Below are 19,975 nucleotides of genomic sequence, written 5' to 3'. Positions count from 1 at the left end.
AGGGATGCCCTGTTTCCCCGACCCTCTTTATACTCGCACTGGAGCCCCTATTGTTGCATATTAGACAAACTGATATCAGGGGCCTTACTGTGAATAATGTAGAACATAAAATAGCTGCTTTTGTGGATGACCTCCTTCTGCTTATCACAAACCCGCTGAAAGCTTTCCCCAGCATCCTTACACTATTTGATACATTAGGCTGTAATTAAAATGTTACAATTAATTTGGGATAACCGGTGTCAAGTTGGGTACGTGGACCCACTGGGCCGTACCGCCTTAACGGTATGGCAGCTGGCCAACAGGACACAGGTCACAGTCTATAGTTCATATAGGTGAACCTGTGGTAGCTCAGACAGTAGCAAGACAGGCTCGGCTGGGACTAGGCCTCGGGCAGGCACCAGGCGTGGTGTAACAGGACAGGTGTGGTACTCAGCACAGCACGACTCCAACTCAATATGGCACTTGGACCAGGATAGCACGGGATACAGGTTGCAGGTAGCAGGAACAGGAAACACTGGGAATTGGAAAACACTTAGGAGATCATTTTCAAAGACAGACTAGGGTAATGACAACAAAGCTCAGACAATGCAGGGAGAGGCAGAGTCCTTCTTAAAGTGCAGAGTGACCTGGGAGCAGTCAGCTCAATCTCACACATGTGTGCGCTCTGGTTCCTTAAGGCTGGACTGAGCTCACGAGCGAACCCTAGTGGTGGCTGCAGAACAGGACGGCCGCATGTGCAGACATCTCTGGAGAGAAGGTCGTTGACAGGGTGGGAGGAGTTCGTGGTCAGCGACCACGGACGTTACAACCAGAAGCTCTAAATATCAATACGCTACCTCATGTAATTACTGAAATGCAAAGATGCACTCTGTTCAAATGGCCACCAAAACAATTAAATTCCTCGGGGTGATGCTTCCACCTGACCCTGAAGACCTATTTTTGCTTAATTATAAACCCTTATTTACTAAAATCCGAGCACAATTAATGTCTCTCAGATTGCCATATCTCTCATGGTTTGGCAGGAAGAACCTTTCAGCAACTTCTATCCTCCCCCCAAATCTCGTATCTTTTACTTGCGTTGCCTATAGATATCCCTAAGAGTTACTTCCGGAATTTTAAAAGCCTGTTTATTACTTTTCACTGGAACTCAAAACGTTCTAGATTGGCACACTCATACCTTATCCACAAAAAGGAGCAGGGGTGCATTTCCCTACCGGACCTAGAGACGTATTTCATAGCTAACCAATTATCTAGGTGGACGCTGCTGGCAGATACCAAAAATAAATCCTTGTTTGGGTTTGTTAGGACGCTGTTGCCTAAGCGTTGCCGATATGGCGCTTTATTTCATAATGTCATTGTGTACGGGAAACGTGTTTATTCCGTGTTGAATGTGTCATTTGTGTTTTTTCTTTCCTAATAAAAAGATTTTGCAAAAAAAAAAAAAAGAAATCTCTGTGCAGTGCCAAAAAAAAAAGAAAGAAGCATGTGGTTGACACTGGCATAACCAGGTCTCTATTATACCAGTCTCAGTCTTGGTCCTTTTACAGATTCTGTACTTAGAAATGTTAGAAATAAAGCTTACCACAGGTTTAATAAAAAATGTGGCATGACTGTGACGTGTTTCTCTGAACAGTGGATTTCCACTGCAAAACTCTAATCTTACACATTGAATCCATTAGAAAGCAGCAGCAGAAAATGCTCCAACTCCCCAAAACTCATGTCTAAGAGCATCACTTTTTATATTTAGTTCTACCAGCCACTTTCCGCTTCAGAGACTTCTCAAGCTTGTTGCAACAGAGAGTTTTACCTACTGCTGCCACATGGGTCCTCCACTTTCTATTGCAGTGCAGTTTGCAATGGGGCATCTATTGATAGCCACAATCTTCTCTTTGAGGTAATCAGTTGCCTGCGCTATACAGAGCCCTCGGCTTATCTGTTGAAGACCATGCTCTAGTATTCCATGCATTATATCCACCCTGCCACGCTACACAAATACCTCGACTTTCCTGGTGAGGAACCTACTCTGTGTTATATTCACACAGGGTTCCATATATGCATTAGTTGTTGTTTGTTTTTTAGCTAGGTTCCAACTATGAGGCCTCATTTACACGAGCGTGTGCGTTTTGCGCGCGCAAAAAACGCTGCGTTTTGCGCGCGCAAAAGGCACTTGGCAGCTCCGTGTGTCATCCGTGTATGATGCGCGGCTGCGTGATTTTCGCGCAGCCGCCATCATAGAGATGAGGCTAGTCGACGCCCGTCACTGTCCAAGGTGCTGAAAGAGCTAACTGATCGGCAGTAACTCTTTCAGCACCCTCGACAGTGAATGCCGAACACAATATACACCAACCTGTGAATCAAAAAAAGACTTTCATACTTGCCAAGAACTTCCTGCTTCCCCCAGTCCGGGCTCCCAGCCGTTGCCTTGGTGACGCGTCCCTCTCTTGTCATCCGGCCCCACCTCCCAGGATGACGCCGCAGTCCATGAGACCGCTGCAGCCTGTGATTGGCTGCCGCCTGTGCTTGGCCTGTGATTGGCTGCAGCTGTCACTTGGACTTAACTGTCATCCCGGGAGGTCGGACCGGAGTTATCGGTAAGTCAGAACTTTTTTTTTTTTTTACAGGTTCATGGATTTTCGGAGCGGAAGTCACTGTCCATGGTGCTGAACCAGTTTAACGCTTTCAGCACCGTGGACAGTGACTGTCTCCTGACGTCGCGTACCCGAACATTTTTTACCGGTTTCGGTCAAAACGAGTTTGGCCGAACCCGGTGAAGTTCGGTGCGCTCATCTCGAATTTGACACTCCGTTTGGATGTTTGTAACCAGAAAAGCACGTGGTGCTTTTCTGTTTACATTCAGGAGTTTGACAGCTCTTGCGTGATTTTCGCGCATGCAACGCAGGACCGTCAGTGTGGCATGCGTTGTTTTCACGCACCCATTGAAGTCAATGGGTGCGTGTTGCGTAAAAAACGCAAGAATATAGAACATGTCGTGAGTTTTACGCAACGCACTCACGCAGCGCAAAATTCACGCATCGTCTAAACAGCCCCATAGACTATTATAGGTGCGTACGACACGCGTGAAAAGCACGCGCGTCGCACGCGCGTATAATACGCTCGTGTAAATGAGGCCTGAGACTGATGGGACTGTTTTAGTTTTTTTTTTTATTGTTGCATTTCAAGAGTCATAACTTTTTTCTTTTTTCGTCGACATGAGGGCTTGTTTTTTTTTGCGGAACAAGTTGACTTTTGTAATGGCACCATTTTTGGGTACATATAATATATTGATTAACTTTTTGATTAATTGAAAAAAAAAAACAGCTATTTTAGCATTTGTTTTTCGTGTTTTACATTTACGCCATTCACCATGCGGCGTGAATCACATTTTAACTTTATTCTATGGTTCGGTATGATTACGGTGATACCAAATATGTTTACTTTTTTTATGTTTTACTACTTTTGCGCAATGAAAACTAAAATGATTGTTTTTTGCATCACTGCATTGCAAGAGCCATAACTTGTACACTTTTGTCGATGTAGCCATATATGGGCTTGTTTTTTGCGAGACAAGGTATAGTTTTAATTGGTACCGTTTTAGGGTACATGGGACTTATTGACTAACTTTTATTATATTTTTGGGAGGAGAGGGGAAAAAGCTTTGGCTTTTGTTTTTTGTGTGTACGGCGTTCACCATGGGGTTTAAATAACATGTTAATATGATTGTTCCTGTCGTTATTATCGCAGCAATAGCATTTATGCAAAAAATAGTTTAATTTTTACTGTGCACTTTTTTATTATTTAACCCCTTCACGACTGCCATAAGGCTATGTACGTTCCAACTGCCGATGCCCCGTGCAGTTGTCAAGTATATAAACGTTGGCAGCCTGGAACGGGGTTTAATGAGTGCAGTTCTGCTTTAGTGTGAGCAACGCCGCAGTCTCATGTCTGCTGGGGCTTTGAGAGCCCCGGATACACCCCCCACTGTAGATATCGCCACACACCTCCCTGTAGATAGTGCCACCTAAGCTCCCTCTACGAGCGGAATCTCCGGCCAGCGCTCACTTGGACAGTGACGTCAGGAGCTCTCTCTAATAGCGGAATCCCCGGCCAACACTCTTGCCGGGGATTCCACTACTGGAGAGGCCCCTGGCGTCACTATCCATATGTGGACAGTGACCTCAGGGGCTAATCCTGGAGCGGAATTCCCAGCCAGACCGCTGCTGACGCACTGTTTCCTGCATGTTTCTTAGTGTTTTCTTTTTCTAGCTGATGGGATAAGTACTGTACATCAGTTCAGAATTGGTAGGGCTTAGCACTTCTTGGAATCTTCTTAAATGTATAACTGCATTTAAGTTTTGACACACCCTTACACACCCCATAAATGCATTTAGCAAGCATTCTCTAATATAACCGCACAGCTTTGCATTCGCCAAATATTTAGCTTTTTCATATCCCAGCTAAAGTTTCATTATATAACTAGAATAACTAATGAAAACAATGTGTTTGCTTACATGAATAAATACTTTCAAACTTGTTCTTTCTACTTACTGTATGAAAGGGAACCGGTCACAAAATTTTCAAGCACTAAACCACCAGCATTTTATTATACTTTATAGCGTCCTAAACATGCCCCTCTCAAAACTGTCTGTTTGAGCATTTTGTCTAAAAAGAAGTTATAATATAGCGTGTGCTGTATGTAAATTACCCAAGTTCTGAGTTGAGTCCAGGTGTACCGACCTCGGCTTCATATGAGCACTGAGCATGTGCAGATTGCCTTTGTACTCATTTCAAGACTTTTCTCTGCTAATTTCACTGTATATTTGTATGTGTTATTACATTATTATTCAGTTATCATGATATGCCATCCCACCTTTAAACTATAAATTTCTACTAGTAAAACTGTTCTCTTATGCAGAGGCCTTTGGGGCCTACAGGCACCAGAGCTCAAGTGCAACCTTTGTTTCCCCTATATCTAAGCCACTGCTTTTGCATGCACCATTGTTGTGTTCGTGGACCCACTGGGCCGTACCGCCTTGGCGGTATGGCAGCTGGCCAACAGGGTGTAGTTCACAGTTCGTATAAGGTACCTGTGGCAGCTCGGACAGTAGCAAGGCAGGCTCGGCTGGGACTAGGCAGTGTGTAGACGTCAGGCGTGGAGCAGCAGGACAGGTGTAGATACAGCACAGCACGACTACAGTACAGTACGGCACTAGAACAGGATAGCACGGGATACGGAATACTGGAACTGGAAAACACTAGGAGACCATTTGCTTAGACAACTAGGATCTGACAAACAACGCTCAGGCATCGAAGCAAGGGGCTGGGCCCCTCTTATAGTCCAGGGCACTTATGGGCTGATTAAAACATTAAAGTCTGTTGCGGGCGCTGCCCCTTTAAGAGCAGGCACGAGCATGCGCGCGCACCGTACGGGACCCGGCCGAGGTGAGTTGAAGTGAGCGCTGGCGACCCATGGCTGCGGCCGTCGGGGAGAGTGAACCTGATGGACCGCAGCCACGGACATGACAAACATGACAAACATACACAGGCCTAAATGTGTCATTAAGTATAATGTCCTCTTTTTCTGTTTTTAGAAAAATATTTAACTGTTCAAAGGGACAGTTCAGATTGACTGAACTGGCTATTAACTGTGAAACTTTACTAGCATAATCTAAAGGTAAACTATGAAACTCCCTCCTAGAGTAATGAAATATGTGGAGCACTCTTCCAGAGGTTTGCCTGTTGTGAAGTTAACAGCAAAGATATTCATCCATGTCATTTATCAGTCTGGACAGCAAGTGTTTTTAATTCAATATCCTCTCAAGTGTACACTTATTACTGATTAAATTAATAAATGTTATATTTTAATGTGGAAGTGACGGGTCTCTGCGCCCTTTCGGGTGATTATTTCCATTCTTGTGCCAAAAAGCCTCTCTGTGTCAAATCTATAGATGTTGGATTTTCCTCCTTCTTTGCCTCCATGGAGACACGTCACTTAGTGACTAGCACTGCAGTTGCCTTTAAATTCTGCTTGCTGACGTGGTAACCACAGCCAGGCTGTAGTTGTCAATCTCTCTTACATCAAGTAAAGTATAGCTGTATCTAATAAATGTGAAAGTATTTGCTGAAACGGATTAACTTTATGCATTTGTCTTTCACACTATGTAGTTATACCGGTGTACTTGATCATTTTCTATGTCTACCAAGACTCACCTATGTTGGGATGTATCAACTAATTATATCATTGCATGCCCGCCATGCCCATCATGAAAGACCTTGACACAGTCTTTATATCCATTTTACTTACCGTGCTTTCTCTGTCTCCCCCTTTTTATGAAGGTTGTACGCTCTATTTTATACTTATTTAAATTTTTTCTTTTTGTACTTTTAATCATGTTCAATAATAACGTTTATATTTGATTTTTTTAACGAAAAAGGTCGTGTTGGTCCTCATTAGGTTATTTTGGTTTTTGCTTCACACGAGACATTGATATATGTGGGTTGTCTATTAGGAGATATATTTGTAAGTATCTAGCAATAAAGCCTGTGAAGCCATAAAATAGTAGCTAGTGTCATATGCTTTTTATGTTTTTGTGTGTTGTTTTTACCACTGTTATATCCTTATGTATTATTGGAAATTTTGGTTTACTTCTGCAGGGGTTCCACTAATTGATGGTGGAACAGTAAGACTGCCACAGTTAATTGGGCTTTCCAGAGCTCTGGATCTCATTCTTACAGGAAGGCCTGTGAATGCCCAAGAAGCATATGAGTTTGGACTAGCTAATCGGGTGGTTCCCGATGGACAAGGTAATTTTGGATGCCTTCAGTTAAAAGCTGAACACTCCTGTTTGTTTCACTATCTACCTCCAAGCCAAGCTACAGTGTTTACATACATTTTAAACACAATCTAATATAATAGAAGACCAGATCCAAAATTGTATATAAATTGTATTCTACTAATTTACAATCGGATTCCAAAAGTATGAGATGGATTCCAAAACTGTGAGATGGAATTGAAAACTTGGAATTTTGTTTATTTAAAATTGAAAATAAACATTTTAGAATAAAAAATAAAAAAGAATACTATTAGGTAATGGGTGACTGTCTTATAGTATGGGGGCAGCTGTGGAGATGCTTCAGTGAGTAGAGACCAGTATAACATAGAGTGAGAGTTTTACAGTCTGTATTATAGCCCAGAGCTGCATTAGGATTCTATTGGTTGCGAGTTAGTTCAGGTAAGTTGAGAAATGCCTACTGTGTCTCATTGATTTTTTTTTTTAAATATTAATAATTTATTTAATAACTTAAGCACATAAAAATATGGCTATGTCAATTGTAGCTTGATAGTGGGCAAAGAAGAATATTTTTGGTCAGATTATATTCTCTAAGCTCATATAAGAGTTTGCTATTCTGTAAACAGCTGGCCTAAGTCCTGCTAAGCCTCACATAAAATTTTTGTCATTTGGGTTCCTTGCCAGACTGGGTCAATAGTCTGACTCATCACTGCCACTAAAGAATTTAAAGACTTTAGTGCTCGATTTAAAAGGATTTATTTTTCCTCATGTACAGAACAAACCTCAGTAATATTTTCCAAAAATTATTTTTTATTTTCAGAGTAAAACTAGTATTGGAGCCTTTTATTAATAAACTATGGGGGCATGTGAAAATCCTTTTACTTACATTCACGCAATTTTCACTTCACAGAATCCCATGTTTCTAATGAAAGTAGTCCTATTCTTTCACCTGACAAGAGTACAAACCTCTGGTCAGAAGGTGAATTATCGGATGTGACCCAGAACCGACATGGGCTCTTTGCCATGTATGGAAGTTGTGTTTGCTCAAGAGCCCAGACACGAGTATTACTCATAGTTTTTGGTGCTCGGAAGAAATTATTTCTGTGAAATGCATCACACCATTTACTTACTGTTGAAAAATATTCATAAGTTTTCATTATAATATTTTTCCCCTGGAATCTTTGACTGCTGGAGACATCATAGCTGTCTGAGTTAATACATAACAAATGAAAATATGTAAAATAATAACATAAAAACAGGTTCCTTGTATGTTTTTAAAATATGTAAAATATATTATTTTACTCATGTCAAATGCCAAAACGTAACATTGATTACAAAGTTATCCTCTACTTTCATAAATCCATTTAAAATTTGCAGTAAATGTAATACATTTATTTTGTTAGACTAGAAGAGCACAGCCTTCCAACATTAGTTAGCCTCTGCTCACATCTGCACTGGCCCTTTAGTTTTTAACAGATCAATCAAACGTAACGGAAACGGATGCAAAAACAGATACCTAACTGAAGCAACCAGAAGGCAAACTATCCGCTAATGGATCCATCAGTCAACTCTGTAAAAAAAACTGAAACTTTTCCTGCCGTTTATTTCAGTTTGGAATCCATTATACTCTGTCTTGTTGGATATAGGAAGTAATGCACATGCGCAGTAGAAAAAAAAAATGGATCCGTTAAACGGAATGAATAACGGATATAAACTGAAGACATTCTGTTCGTAATAGTCATTCATTGACTTCAATGTTAAGAAAAAAAAAAATGGAAAGATCCTTTCCGCCAAATATCTGTCATTTTGGACGGAAAAACTAGCGGAGCAGATTACGCTATTGTTTCCAGCAAAAAGCTAGAAATCTGTTGCAACGGTACCAAACTGAGAACAACTGAGGCTAAAAAAAAACATTGAAATCAATGGGTACTATGGCTGAAACTTTTTGTTTTTTTCCCTCTTTTCTGTTTATATGAATTGACAGATTAACGGAAAACAGAACGCAGATGGGCACAGAGCCTTATCTGAGCTTATGAAAGCGAAAATTTGTGACACGGTCTAAATTTGAGTACTATTTTTATCCAAGGTATGTACCCCTGAGCAAAGGAAGAAAAGAAATACGGTCCGATAAGTACATGAAAAAGGCCAACAAAAGCTTTCGACTCGTGTCTGTGACATCTTTAGTAGCTCTATAATGTTTTGGGCACACATCATTTTGAAATCCTATAGGCTCCATAGGGGTTGTCAGATATTTAAAAGGTTTTTCCATTTTAACAGAAATTTGCTGTAAATTGAAAAATAGCCCAACAAATGGTATTACAGATGTGGATAATTTTGTCTTCTGTGCCTCCCCTCCTTAATTCTGCATTTAAAATTTTTAGTCATGGGTCAGACCGTATATGATCTGCATGTTCATTGTACTGTACCTTGTCACATCACCACTGGGCCATAGATCTGGTACTGTACTCGTACATCATAAGACCACCTCACCTAACCACTGTACAGTATACAGCAGAGGTCTTCTTTCCCTTGTACTCTCCAGAGAACCCTGCAATGTAAACATGAACAGGCTCTCTCCCGTCACATATTGTCACTCAAGACTACAAGGTTTGAGAAGGTATAATACTTATTATTATATATCGAATGGATGAATAAGATGTGCATCATTGTGCACTTTTCAAATACTATTTTCTAATCCTATATGAAATCATTAACCATAACATTTTCTAGATTGTAATGAATGGAGACATGAAAATAAGTTTGCTCTCTATACCAAAGGTGTGCATGTGGGCATTTGTGTAGCTGGGTGACGGTCTATCGCAGTGGGGGAAGGGGTTACTTTTTGTTAAGTAATCCATAAGCACAGGAGTTATAGTGACTATGGGAGTGGAGTATCCTACACAAGACTGACGTAGTGAAAGGAGGGGCAGAAGAAAAGGATCAACTGCCACACCCTACACCAATACACAAGGGTTCTCAGTACAGGTCCTGTTAAATGGAACCACTTTATAAACCATCGTCGATCACTCTATGGACATTTTATATTAGGACAATCCTTACAGCCGGACAAGGAACATCATTAGTGTTAAATGCTGACCTTCCCGTGATCCAATGACCTCTGTCAGCCTCTTCAGCAACTGGAATGCCAGGCAGCCTATTTGCACAGAGTGCATGGCAATCCTGCCAATCGGCTTCAGGGCCTGTTAGGTGTAATTTTCAATGTATTGCTACTTGTATTTGGCTCCTATTTGAGCCAGCTTGTCTGACTCCTCTGTCCCCACTGTTTATGAACAATGTGCTACTGTACCACATACTTGGCTCTGATCTTCTTTTACTGAACCTTTGCTTGTCTGACTACTCTCCTGAACTACTAACTTTTGGACCACATACCTGGCTCTGCTACATTACTGTTACATAGTTGAAAAGGTCGAAAAAAGACACAGGTCCATCAAATTTAACATATAATACTACCGTGTTGATCCAGAGTAAAGCAAAAACCCCCATGAGGCCGATTGCCTAATTAAGAGGAAAATTCCTCCCTGACTCCAAATATGGCAATCAGAATAAATCCCTGGATCAACATCCCATCTCCAGAATCTACTCCATAACTTGTATGATTATATTTTTCAAGAAACGCATCAAGGCCCTCATTGAACTTGCTCAATTAACCATCACAATATCCTGTGGCAGAAAGTTCCAAAATCTCACTGCTCTTATAGCTAAGAATCTCCATCTATGATGATGGAGAAACCTACTTTCCTCTAGGCATAGAAGATACCCCCTTGTGATGGTTATAGGTCCAGGTGTAAAAAGATCAGTAGAAAGATCTCTGTACTGCCCATTCATATATTTGTACATTTTAATTAGATGGCCCCTAACTGTCTTTTTTTTCTAAACTGAATAACCCCAAGTTTGATAACCTTTCTTAGTACTTCAATCTACACATTCCCTAATCACCTTTGTCACCCTACTTTGCACCCGCTCTCTAGTTCAGCCATGTCCTTATACACAGGTGCCCAAAATTGTACACAATATTTGTGCCAAAACTATAGTCTTGTCGTGTGCATCTATGCCTATTTTGATGCACCTCATGATTTTACTTTTGCTCTGCTTGGCACTGGTTGCTAAAGTTAAGCATACTGTCCACCAATATCCTCAAGTCTTTTTTTTTTTATAATGCATACCCAGTGTTTTATTTCTTAATAGATAATTGTAGAAATTGTTTCTTCGGCCCAAATGCATAATCTTATCCCTGGCTTATCTGTCTGCGATCTTCGCTTCACCCCATTTACCACATTTGTTTTTTACTTCATTGACTACGTCAATTAAATCATCCCCTGATGAACAAGCTTAACTCTGCTTAAGTTCTCTGTTTCGATTACGGTGATGGTGCTCACAGATCAGCGCCTGTCCCAAGAAATGACAGCCAGAAAATGTCAGCACCTGAGTAAGTCCAGGGAAGCTCACCTAGGTGCACAGGTATTCTCTACTGATTGTTCTAAAGTTCATTTGCCTGCTAGGCTGCCGTATAACTCTGTGATTGTAGTTCGGGCCTTCCCCGATGGTGGGGCAACCAAATAAAATTTATCATTTATTCAATTACAATTTCCCTTTCGTATTACAGCTGTACATAGCGCCAAGTTGTTTCAAGAAGTAATAGAATTTGTGACCCATGTAAACTTAGTCTGTTAGATGCATGTTGAATCTGTCATTTTTTTTGTTTTGAACAACTCTGTTTGCCGCATTTCTGTTGGGCTTGCTGTAGTCGCAGAAGCACAACCCAGTTGCTGTCATTCAGTGTTACCAATAACTAGACAAGATTACAGTCAGGAATCGATAGCCACTCCTGTTGATCCCAGATATGTTTAGTTATCAACAAAGAGCCCATTCATTCACGAAATTAGATCTTAGAGGTGTGTAGAACCTTATCCGCATCAGTGAGGGAGTTGAATGGAAGACGGCTTTTAATACCCCTGAGGGGCATTACAAATATCTGGTTATGCCTTTCAGACTATGCAATGCCATGGCAGTGTTTCAGGCCTTTTATGTACAATTTTTAGAGATATGGACACATTTTTAGTAGTGTACTTGGATGACTATTTGATTTATTCTAGAGATCTGGTCAGCCATGGGACACATGCAAGTAGTATGTTACAGAGATTATGAGAGAACCATTCGTTTGCCAAACTAGAAAAATGTATCTTTGAGATACGGGAGCTTACTTTTTGGAATACATTGTTAGCTGCTTCATATGGATCCTGCTAAGGTAAAGTCCAATCCTGGATTGGTTTCAACCCAAAAGGTTGTAATGGTTGCAAAGATTTTTAGGGTTTGCCAACTACTGGAGGAAATGTAGTAAAAAAAAATGTAGTGGAAGTCTGTTGAGGCTTTTTCAGCTTTCAAGAAGTCATTTATAGTGGTGCCGGTACTTAAACAACCTGACCCACAACAACAATTTGTGGTAGAGGTAGATGGGGTGGATTAATCCATGTGTTTATTTCTCCTGTAAAGAGGAATTCTAACATAAGGAACCGTTAGACATTAAGTAGGCCTGTGAAGATTGGAGGCATTTTCTGATGGGGGCTGAACATCAGGTAATGTTCATTACTGATGACAGAAATCTCCTAAACATGGAATTTGACAGGCGAGGTGGGCACCGTTTTTCACCAAATTTAACTTTGCCACATTTAGACCAGACGCTAAAAATATGAAGGCTGAAGCCCTATCTCTTAGCTTTTTCCCAAAATTTTCCTTTATAAACCAAGCACTAAAAATGTCAAGACTGAAGCTCTATCTGGTAGCTTTGTACCAATTCATCTCAAAAACTTTAGCTAAATTATTTATCCAACACATTGTCAGGTTACATGTGCCTGATAATATTGTTTTAGACTCTGTTTATTTCTAAATTCTGGAGAAATTTCTGTTCTAGAATCAGTTTTGACTTAATGAAGCGCTAAAATTGGACTCAAATCTAAATCTGAACAATTTTTGTGGTTCTATGTGTCAGTGCAGCAGGCTGACTGGGTTTCATGCCTATTGTTCGCTGCATTTGCCATGAAGAACAGTTACCAGGAGTCAATATATACTTCTCTTCTTTTGTAATTATGGGTTTCATCCGTGTTTTTGTTCATTTTCCTCTATCAAGGTTGACACCCCAGACAAAAAGACACTAAGGGCCTGTTCACATCACCGTTCATTTCCGTTCCGGGGTTCCGTTGGAGGGTTCCGTCGGGAGAACCCTGCAACGGAAAGTGAAACTGACAGCACAGCTTCCGTTTCAGTCACCATTGATCTCAATAGTGCCGGAAACATCGCTAATGCTTTCCGTTCGTCACCATTCCGTCTGGTTTCCGGTTTTCCGACGGAATGAATAACGCAGTCGACTACGCTAAAAGTCCAATTGGCAGATGGTTCAGATAAATATTTGTAGAGCTATTGAAAGACATAAGACTACTGCTGATAGGCGATGTTCCCTGGGTGCGTCATTTAAAGTAGGGTTTAAGGTCTGGTTGTCCACAACGGATCTTAGGCTGAAGATTCCCTCTGCCAAGTTAGATCCCAAGTACAAAGGTCCATATGAAATCTTGGAAATAATTAACCACTCAGCATTTCGTCTGCAACTTCCAGCATCCTCAAAAGTTCCTACTAAAGATTTACCAGTCTCCAAATCACCCAGCCAAGCCATCTCCTCCTTCTTTTGTGGTTAAAGAATCCCAAAAAGTTGAGAACCAAAGAATCTTAACTTCTAAAGTATTTAGGCTGTCCAATGTAATATTTGGCTTATTGAAAGTAATACGCACCTAAGGAAGATCCTGTGTATCAGCCAAGTCCATCCATACTGTAAAGCTGAGAAGGAAATTTCACTCTGAAAATCCTCAGAAACCAGGTTCTAAGGGTCCAGTGAGACGCCGGGCACTACATGCTCAGGGCAGCCGGCCAATCAGGGGACTTGGTGCCCTATTGAAAATGATAACACACTGGCCTCAGGAACAGTTTATAGCTGTAATTCCCTTTCTATGGTTTGTGTGTTCCTTATTTGAATCCTCTTTTGCTTTGTCTCCTCTGAACCGCATACTCGGCTCTGCTACATCACCTTTGCCTAACCTTGGCTTTTTTGACTACTCTTTTGAGCTACCCATTCCTTTACTGCATACCTGGCTCTGCTACATTATTAACGATTAGCTTATCCGACTTCGATCTATACTTCACCCTGTATCTGTTACTGTCTGACCTCTATGGGCAACTTCTAGACTGCCTGACCATTCTGTGGTCCCCATCTTCTGTACACCCTACATGTTACCTTTTAAAGAGACGTTACATTCTCTGTTGCCCATAGCAACCGTTCTTCCAGTTGTCCCCCCCCTTAGTTTCTGATTCCACCACTGTTACGGCCCCATGCACACGAACATACAAATTGTCCGTAATTGCGGACCGTAATACGGTCCGCAATTACGGACCCATTCAGTTCTATTGGTCGCGGACACCTTTCCGTATCGCTACGGATGGGTGCCCATGCCATAGAAATGTTTCCGAAAATTATGGAACATGTCCATTCTTTTGCATTTTACAGGCCGTGCTCCTATACTTTGTATGGGAGCACGGCCCGAAAATGTGGGCTGCCGTCGGCGGCCGGCCGTGCCTGCAGCCGCGGGCCGTGATTACGGGCACGGCCGTGTGCATGGGGCCTTAGCTGTTATCCAGAGAATCAGTCACCGGACCAGCTAGAGGCACCCAAATTCTGGGGGCAGTGGAGTACCTCGACCCTAACTAAATTTGTGGGAAGAGGGGTGCTATAGGTGAAATTGTGTTGTTTGGTTGGTTCTTTCTCTGGTCATCAAAGGAATCCGATCATTACACCTAGTGCTCTTGCTGTGTGCTAGGCAGCAGTGCCTTCTGCAGTGTTTTTAGGGTGCTACAATGGCTTGAGAACCACTTTTAAAGAGACATTCATACAGACATGCAGATGATTTCAAATAGTTCACAAACTGTCTCTTGCTGCACTTGGTAACATAAACCCAAAATTATATAATTATTATTGTCAGTCTTTTCTGTGAAACTACACAATGTCTGGTGATTAAATTTATGACAACATTAAAAACTGTTCAACGGTACTGAGTGATGTTCCAAGCTGCATAATGCTCAGCTTTTTAATTTCAGGAGTAACATTAATTCTCTGTTGGATAAATTGTCAGAGTAAATCATCTCTGTTAGAATAACAAGGGTGTAACCCTGTAGAAGGTAAATGTTCCAGAATTTGGTCTGATACTGCCTAAGGATGGATCACCCCTCTGAAAGATAAACAAACGAGTAGTCTATGATATCCAAGAACACTGTGCTGTTTCTTTGGATATCAATTTGATATTTGTATGATTATTAAAAGCTAACAGTACTGTTAATCCTGCAGTAACACCCTATGGGTTCTTCACTATTATGGCAGAAAGCCATAAAAACAAATATGCCTTCGCAAGCTTGAACATTTCAGTAAACTCTCTGAAAATTAGCAATATTTAGTTTCTCTTAAAACCTGTGTTAAAATAACAGCTATGATAATAAATGGGTTGTTCAAGCCCCTTTAGTACTGCAGCTCCTTTAACTAATTTCTAGTGGTCTAACTGCTGGGTCTAGGGTCTGAAACTGCCGGCGCATATATGTAATACATAGTATTCCATGTAACACTTGGTCCAGTGCAAGAGATGCTCTTTGCAGCAGCTCCGTGGTCTGGCTGATAGAAGGGGGTCCTAAGCAGAGTACCCTTCTATAAAATCAATTTGCCTTAATAGGGCATATGGACAGGAGTTGTCCAGATGGGACAACCCTTATAAGTTTCCTATGGAGATTTAATGCCAATACTTATACACATATATACAGTACGTATGCGTACTATATCTATTGTTGAATTAGTCATAATAATTTTTAGCACATTATACATATTTTATTATAATATTATTGAAAGGGTTTACTTAATTATGATCTGCACAGTAAGAGAAGAAAGATATATGTAGTTCGTTTATTATAAGTAGGATATATTATTTTTAGCCAGTGAGGCATATCCGTGGTCACTGAGCAGAGATCTTGGAGACCACAGTATATGGAACTGACCTATGTTAACAGCTTGTAATCCAAGGACTTTTGCTGTGTAACAGATTCCCACTGTAACCGATCAGCACTTTACTGTAGAAAGTGACTGATTAAAGAGCGCTAGCATCTGAGAAGAAGTGTATATTTACACTGAATAGCCACATTATTAGAGACACCTTCCCTTTCACAATTGGAACTTCCCTGTATGGAAATTAGACACGTACCCCAGAGTGCAGCATAGAATCAAGTGAGCATGTTTTCCAAGGATCAGTTTCAGTGTGAATCCAAATTAGAATGGAAAAATTTAGCAATCTGAGCGACTTGAAATTAGGCATGGTCATTGGGGCTAGACTAGTTGGGGCCAAAACTGTCAATCTTGTGTGATTTTGCATATACCGAGAATGGTGAGATCGAGAAAGAAATACACCGAAAGGGGATCCTGTGGATGTCAACAACTCGTCAATGAAAGGGGTCAAGGAAGGATGTGAAAAATCGTTCTGATGAAAATGCGGTGCAGTCAAGTAAATTGCAGCAGAATACAATGCTTGTGCTCCTACTAACATGTTCGACTGCACAACTTGTAATTTCTTACCACGCATGGGCTTTAAAAAAAGATGACCAGTTCGAGTGCCATTGCTGTATTAGGGAAACAGAAAGGCAACAGGACTCCAATGGGCAAAAGAGTTCATAAATTAGATCACTGAGCCGTCGGAAAAACTTTGCCCAGTCTGATGAATCCAGATTTCTGTTCCACCATGCTGATGGGAGGGTCAGAGAATTTGGCGCAAGCAGCATGAAGTCATAATTCCTGACATGAGTCAACAGTTCAGGCTGGTACAGGTAAAGTAATGGTGTGGGAAATATTTTCTTGGCACACACTGGGTCCTCTAATACTTGTGGATGGACATTTGAACAGTAGGACTTACTTAAAGAGGCTCTGTCACCAGATTATAAATGCCCTATCTCCTACATAATCTGATCGGCGCTGTAATGTAGATAACAGTGGTTTTTATTTTAAAAAACAATCATTTTTGACCAAGTTATGAACAATTTTAGATTTCTGCTAATTAGTTTCTTAATAGACAACTGGGCGTGTTTTTACTTTTTACCAACTGGGCATTGTGAAGAGAAGTGTATGACGCTGACCAATCAGTGACCAATCAGCGTCATACACTTCTGATTGTTCCAGCCCAGCTTCTTTCACTGCACAATCACACTAGAACAATGGGCTGGAACGAAGAGAAGTGTATGACGCTGATTGGTCACTGGTTGGTCAGCGTCATACACTTCTCTTCACAATGCCCAGTTGGTAAAAAGTAAAAACACGCCCAGCTGTCTATTAAGAAACTAATTTGCATAAATCTAAAATTGTGCATAACTTTGTCAAAAATGATGGTTTTTCAAAATAAAAACCACTGTTGTTATCTACATTACTGCGCCGATCACATTATGTAGGAGATAGGACTCTTATAATCTGGTGACAGAGCCTCTTTAAGCCTTGAGGCCAACCAAGTTTATGCTTTCATGACAGCTTTTCATCCTAACGCAGGACGACACTTTAGCGGCAGCTGCGATAAGCTATCATGTCAGCATGGCCAAATATTCCTGCAGAACGATTTCAACATTTAATGGAATCTATGCCACAAACTGCTGCTGTTCTGAAGGAGAAAGGAGGTCCAACGGGCTTCTAGATGGGTGTCTCTAATAAAGTGGCCATTCTGTGTGTGTGTGTGTGTGTGTGTCTGTATGTATGTATGTGTGTGTGTGTATATATATATATATATATATATATATATATATATACACTTCTAAAATTGCAAGCCATATGGTTATGAAAATTGAGGAAGTAGCAGGTGTCGCTAAGATCTTCAAATCTTCAAGCACCTAGCTCCAATCTGTGGCATGTGGGAAGCATAAAAGCCAGACTGAAAGCAAAGTTTTTTTTAGCCACATGAAACCTCAAAAATGGGATCAAGTGGTGTGGGATGATTGTGCGATGCCTTCTGTTCGTCGATGTGCCAGTTATCGCCACTTGTTGCAAACTGAGAGGGGCAGAATCCTTGAACTGAGAGACCTTGGTTTATTACTCCCGTAGATCGCCGCGCGCCTAGGCCAAGATGTCAGCACTGTTCAACGTTGCGTGTCCTGGAGGTTGTGAGATCAACAACGAACGGGAATGGCAGCAAGAGGTGCGCAGAAGCGAACCTCTGCACGGATGGATTGTCTAATTGGAAGAATGACGCATAGTGATCCATTCTGTACTACAAGTAAAGTGCAAGCCAAGGGTGGCAACTAGAGTCGACACAAACCATCAGAAGCCATTTGCATTACATTGGGCTACAAGCCAGTTGTCCAGCTACAGGTGTTCTATTGACCACATGCCACCGGTCTCAAGGGCTATCGTGGTGCAGAGCAAGACAGCAATGGAGGCTGGAATGGAGGTCTATTCTCTGTCTTGGTCGCAATGATAACCGAAGATTGGTCTAGAGACCACGTGGGGCCACGCCATGAAGAGGCTTTCACAAGGGAATGTCACAGCGGTCCTACTCTCGGGATTATAGTGTGGGATGGCATAATGTACGGTAGCCGGACCCCTCTAGTCTTCATTTCATGTACACTAACAGCTCTCAGCGTTACATTGATTTGGTCGTAGAACCAGTGATACAGGCATTTTTCCAAAGTGTCCCAGAAGCCGTTTTTCAACAGGACGCCAGGCTGCGTATTGCTTGTGCTACTATGAGCAGCCTGCGTGGCCTAAACGTGCTGCCATGGCCTGCAGCATCTCCAGACTTGTCTCCTATGGAGCAGATCTCTTGACGTCATTGGTCAGCAATTGCAAAGGGAGCTGCCAGCAGCCAATCTTGATGATTTGCATGCCATAGTACATTCAGTGTGGCATAACATTCCTGAGAAAACCATTAATAACCTCATTGATAGTATGCCAAGGCATGTAAGTGAGTGTGCTCGATACTGAAAAAATCAAGATATTTGGAATATTTTGTTTCCATTTTTTTTTTAAATTTGCATATCATTAACATGTTTATCGATCCTGTGATTTCCACAATTCCAAAACGTTTTCTTTTTGGTGTTGCAGTTTGAATGTTGAGGAGTGTGTGTTTGTGTGTATATATGTGTGTGTGTGTGTGTGTATATATATATATATATATATATATATGTGTGTGTGTGTGTATATTTTATATATATATATATATATATATATATATAGTGATAAGCTATGACATCAAATCAATTGACAGATGAAGTAAATAGCGTTGGTTATCTCGTTACAATGGCACCTGTCGAGGTGGGATATATTCGGCAGCAAAACAAGTAGTTCTTAAAGTTGATGCGTTGCAAGCAGGAAAAATTGGCAAGCGCAAGGATCTGAGTGACAATGGTCACATCAGTGGCGTAGCTATAAGGGGTCGCAGCAGTCGCAATTGCTACAGGGCCCCGAAGCCAGGGGTCAACAGCCCCCCGCACTACGTCTATTAAAAGTTGCTATAGTAACTGGGGCCTATGTAATAAACTACACGGGCCCCTGTTACTGTCATGCCCGTGGCTGCGGGCCGTCAGGATCACTCTCCTCCTGATGGCCGTAGCCATGGGTCTGCGAGCGCTGGCCCCAGTCTCCTCAGGAGACGCCAGTGCTCACTTACACTAACCTCGGCGGGACCCATAGGGTGCGCGCGCACGCTCATGCCCGCTCTTAAAGGGGCAGCGTGCGCACCGGACTTTGATATGTAATCAGCCCTTGAGTGCCCTGGACTATAAGAGGGGCCCAGCCCCTTGCTTCGATGCCTGAGCATTGTTTGTAGTATCCTAGTTTGTCTAAGCAAATGGTCTCCCAGTTCCCAGTGTATCCTGTATCCCGTACTATCCTGGTCAAGTGCCGTGCTGTGCTGTATTCCACGCCTGTCCTGCTTCTCTATGCCCGATGTCTACCCGCTGCCTAGTCCCAGCCGAGCCTGCCTTGCTACTGTCCGAGCTGCCACCGGTACCCTATACGAACTATAAACTGACCTGCGCCCTGTTTGCTGGCTGCCATACCGCCAAGGCGGTACGGCCCAGTGGGTCCACGAACCCTACGTGACAGTTACTATATTAGA

At 41.8% G+C, this 19,975-nt stretch overlaps 1 protein-coding gene across 4 annotated transcripts in view; it reads left to right on the top strand.

The window, feature by feature from the left end:
- LOC142652767 (enoyl-CoA hydratase EchA19-like) overlaps positions 1-19,975 on the top strand; it is a 78,192-nt gene that overhangs the window by 55,468 nt on the left and 2,749 nt on the right. For all 4 annotated transcript variants that reach the window (XM_075828442.1, XM_075828441.1, XM_075828443.1 and 1 more), the window contains one exon: positions 6,652-6,801. In XM_075828442.1, the coding sequence (XP_075684557.1) occupies positions 6,652-6,801 (150 nt within the window). The remainder of the gene's footprint in view (positions 1-6,651; positions 6,802-19,975) is intronic.

This window comes from Rhinoderma darwinii, chromosome 5 (genome assembly GCF_050947455.1).
Source record: "Rhinoderma darwinii isolate aRhiDar2 chromosome 5, aRhiDar2.hap1, whole genome shotgun sequence".
Taxonomy (NCBI): domain Eukaryota; kingdom Metazoa; phylum Chordata; class Amphibia; order Anura; family Rhinodermatidae; genus Rhinoderma; species Rhinoderma darwinii.
This window is presented reverse-complemented; position numbering and strand designations above follow the sequence as displayed.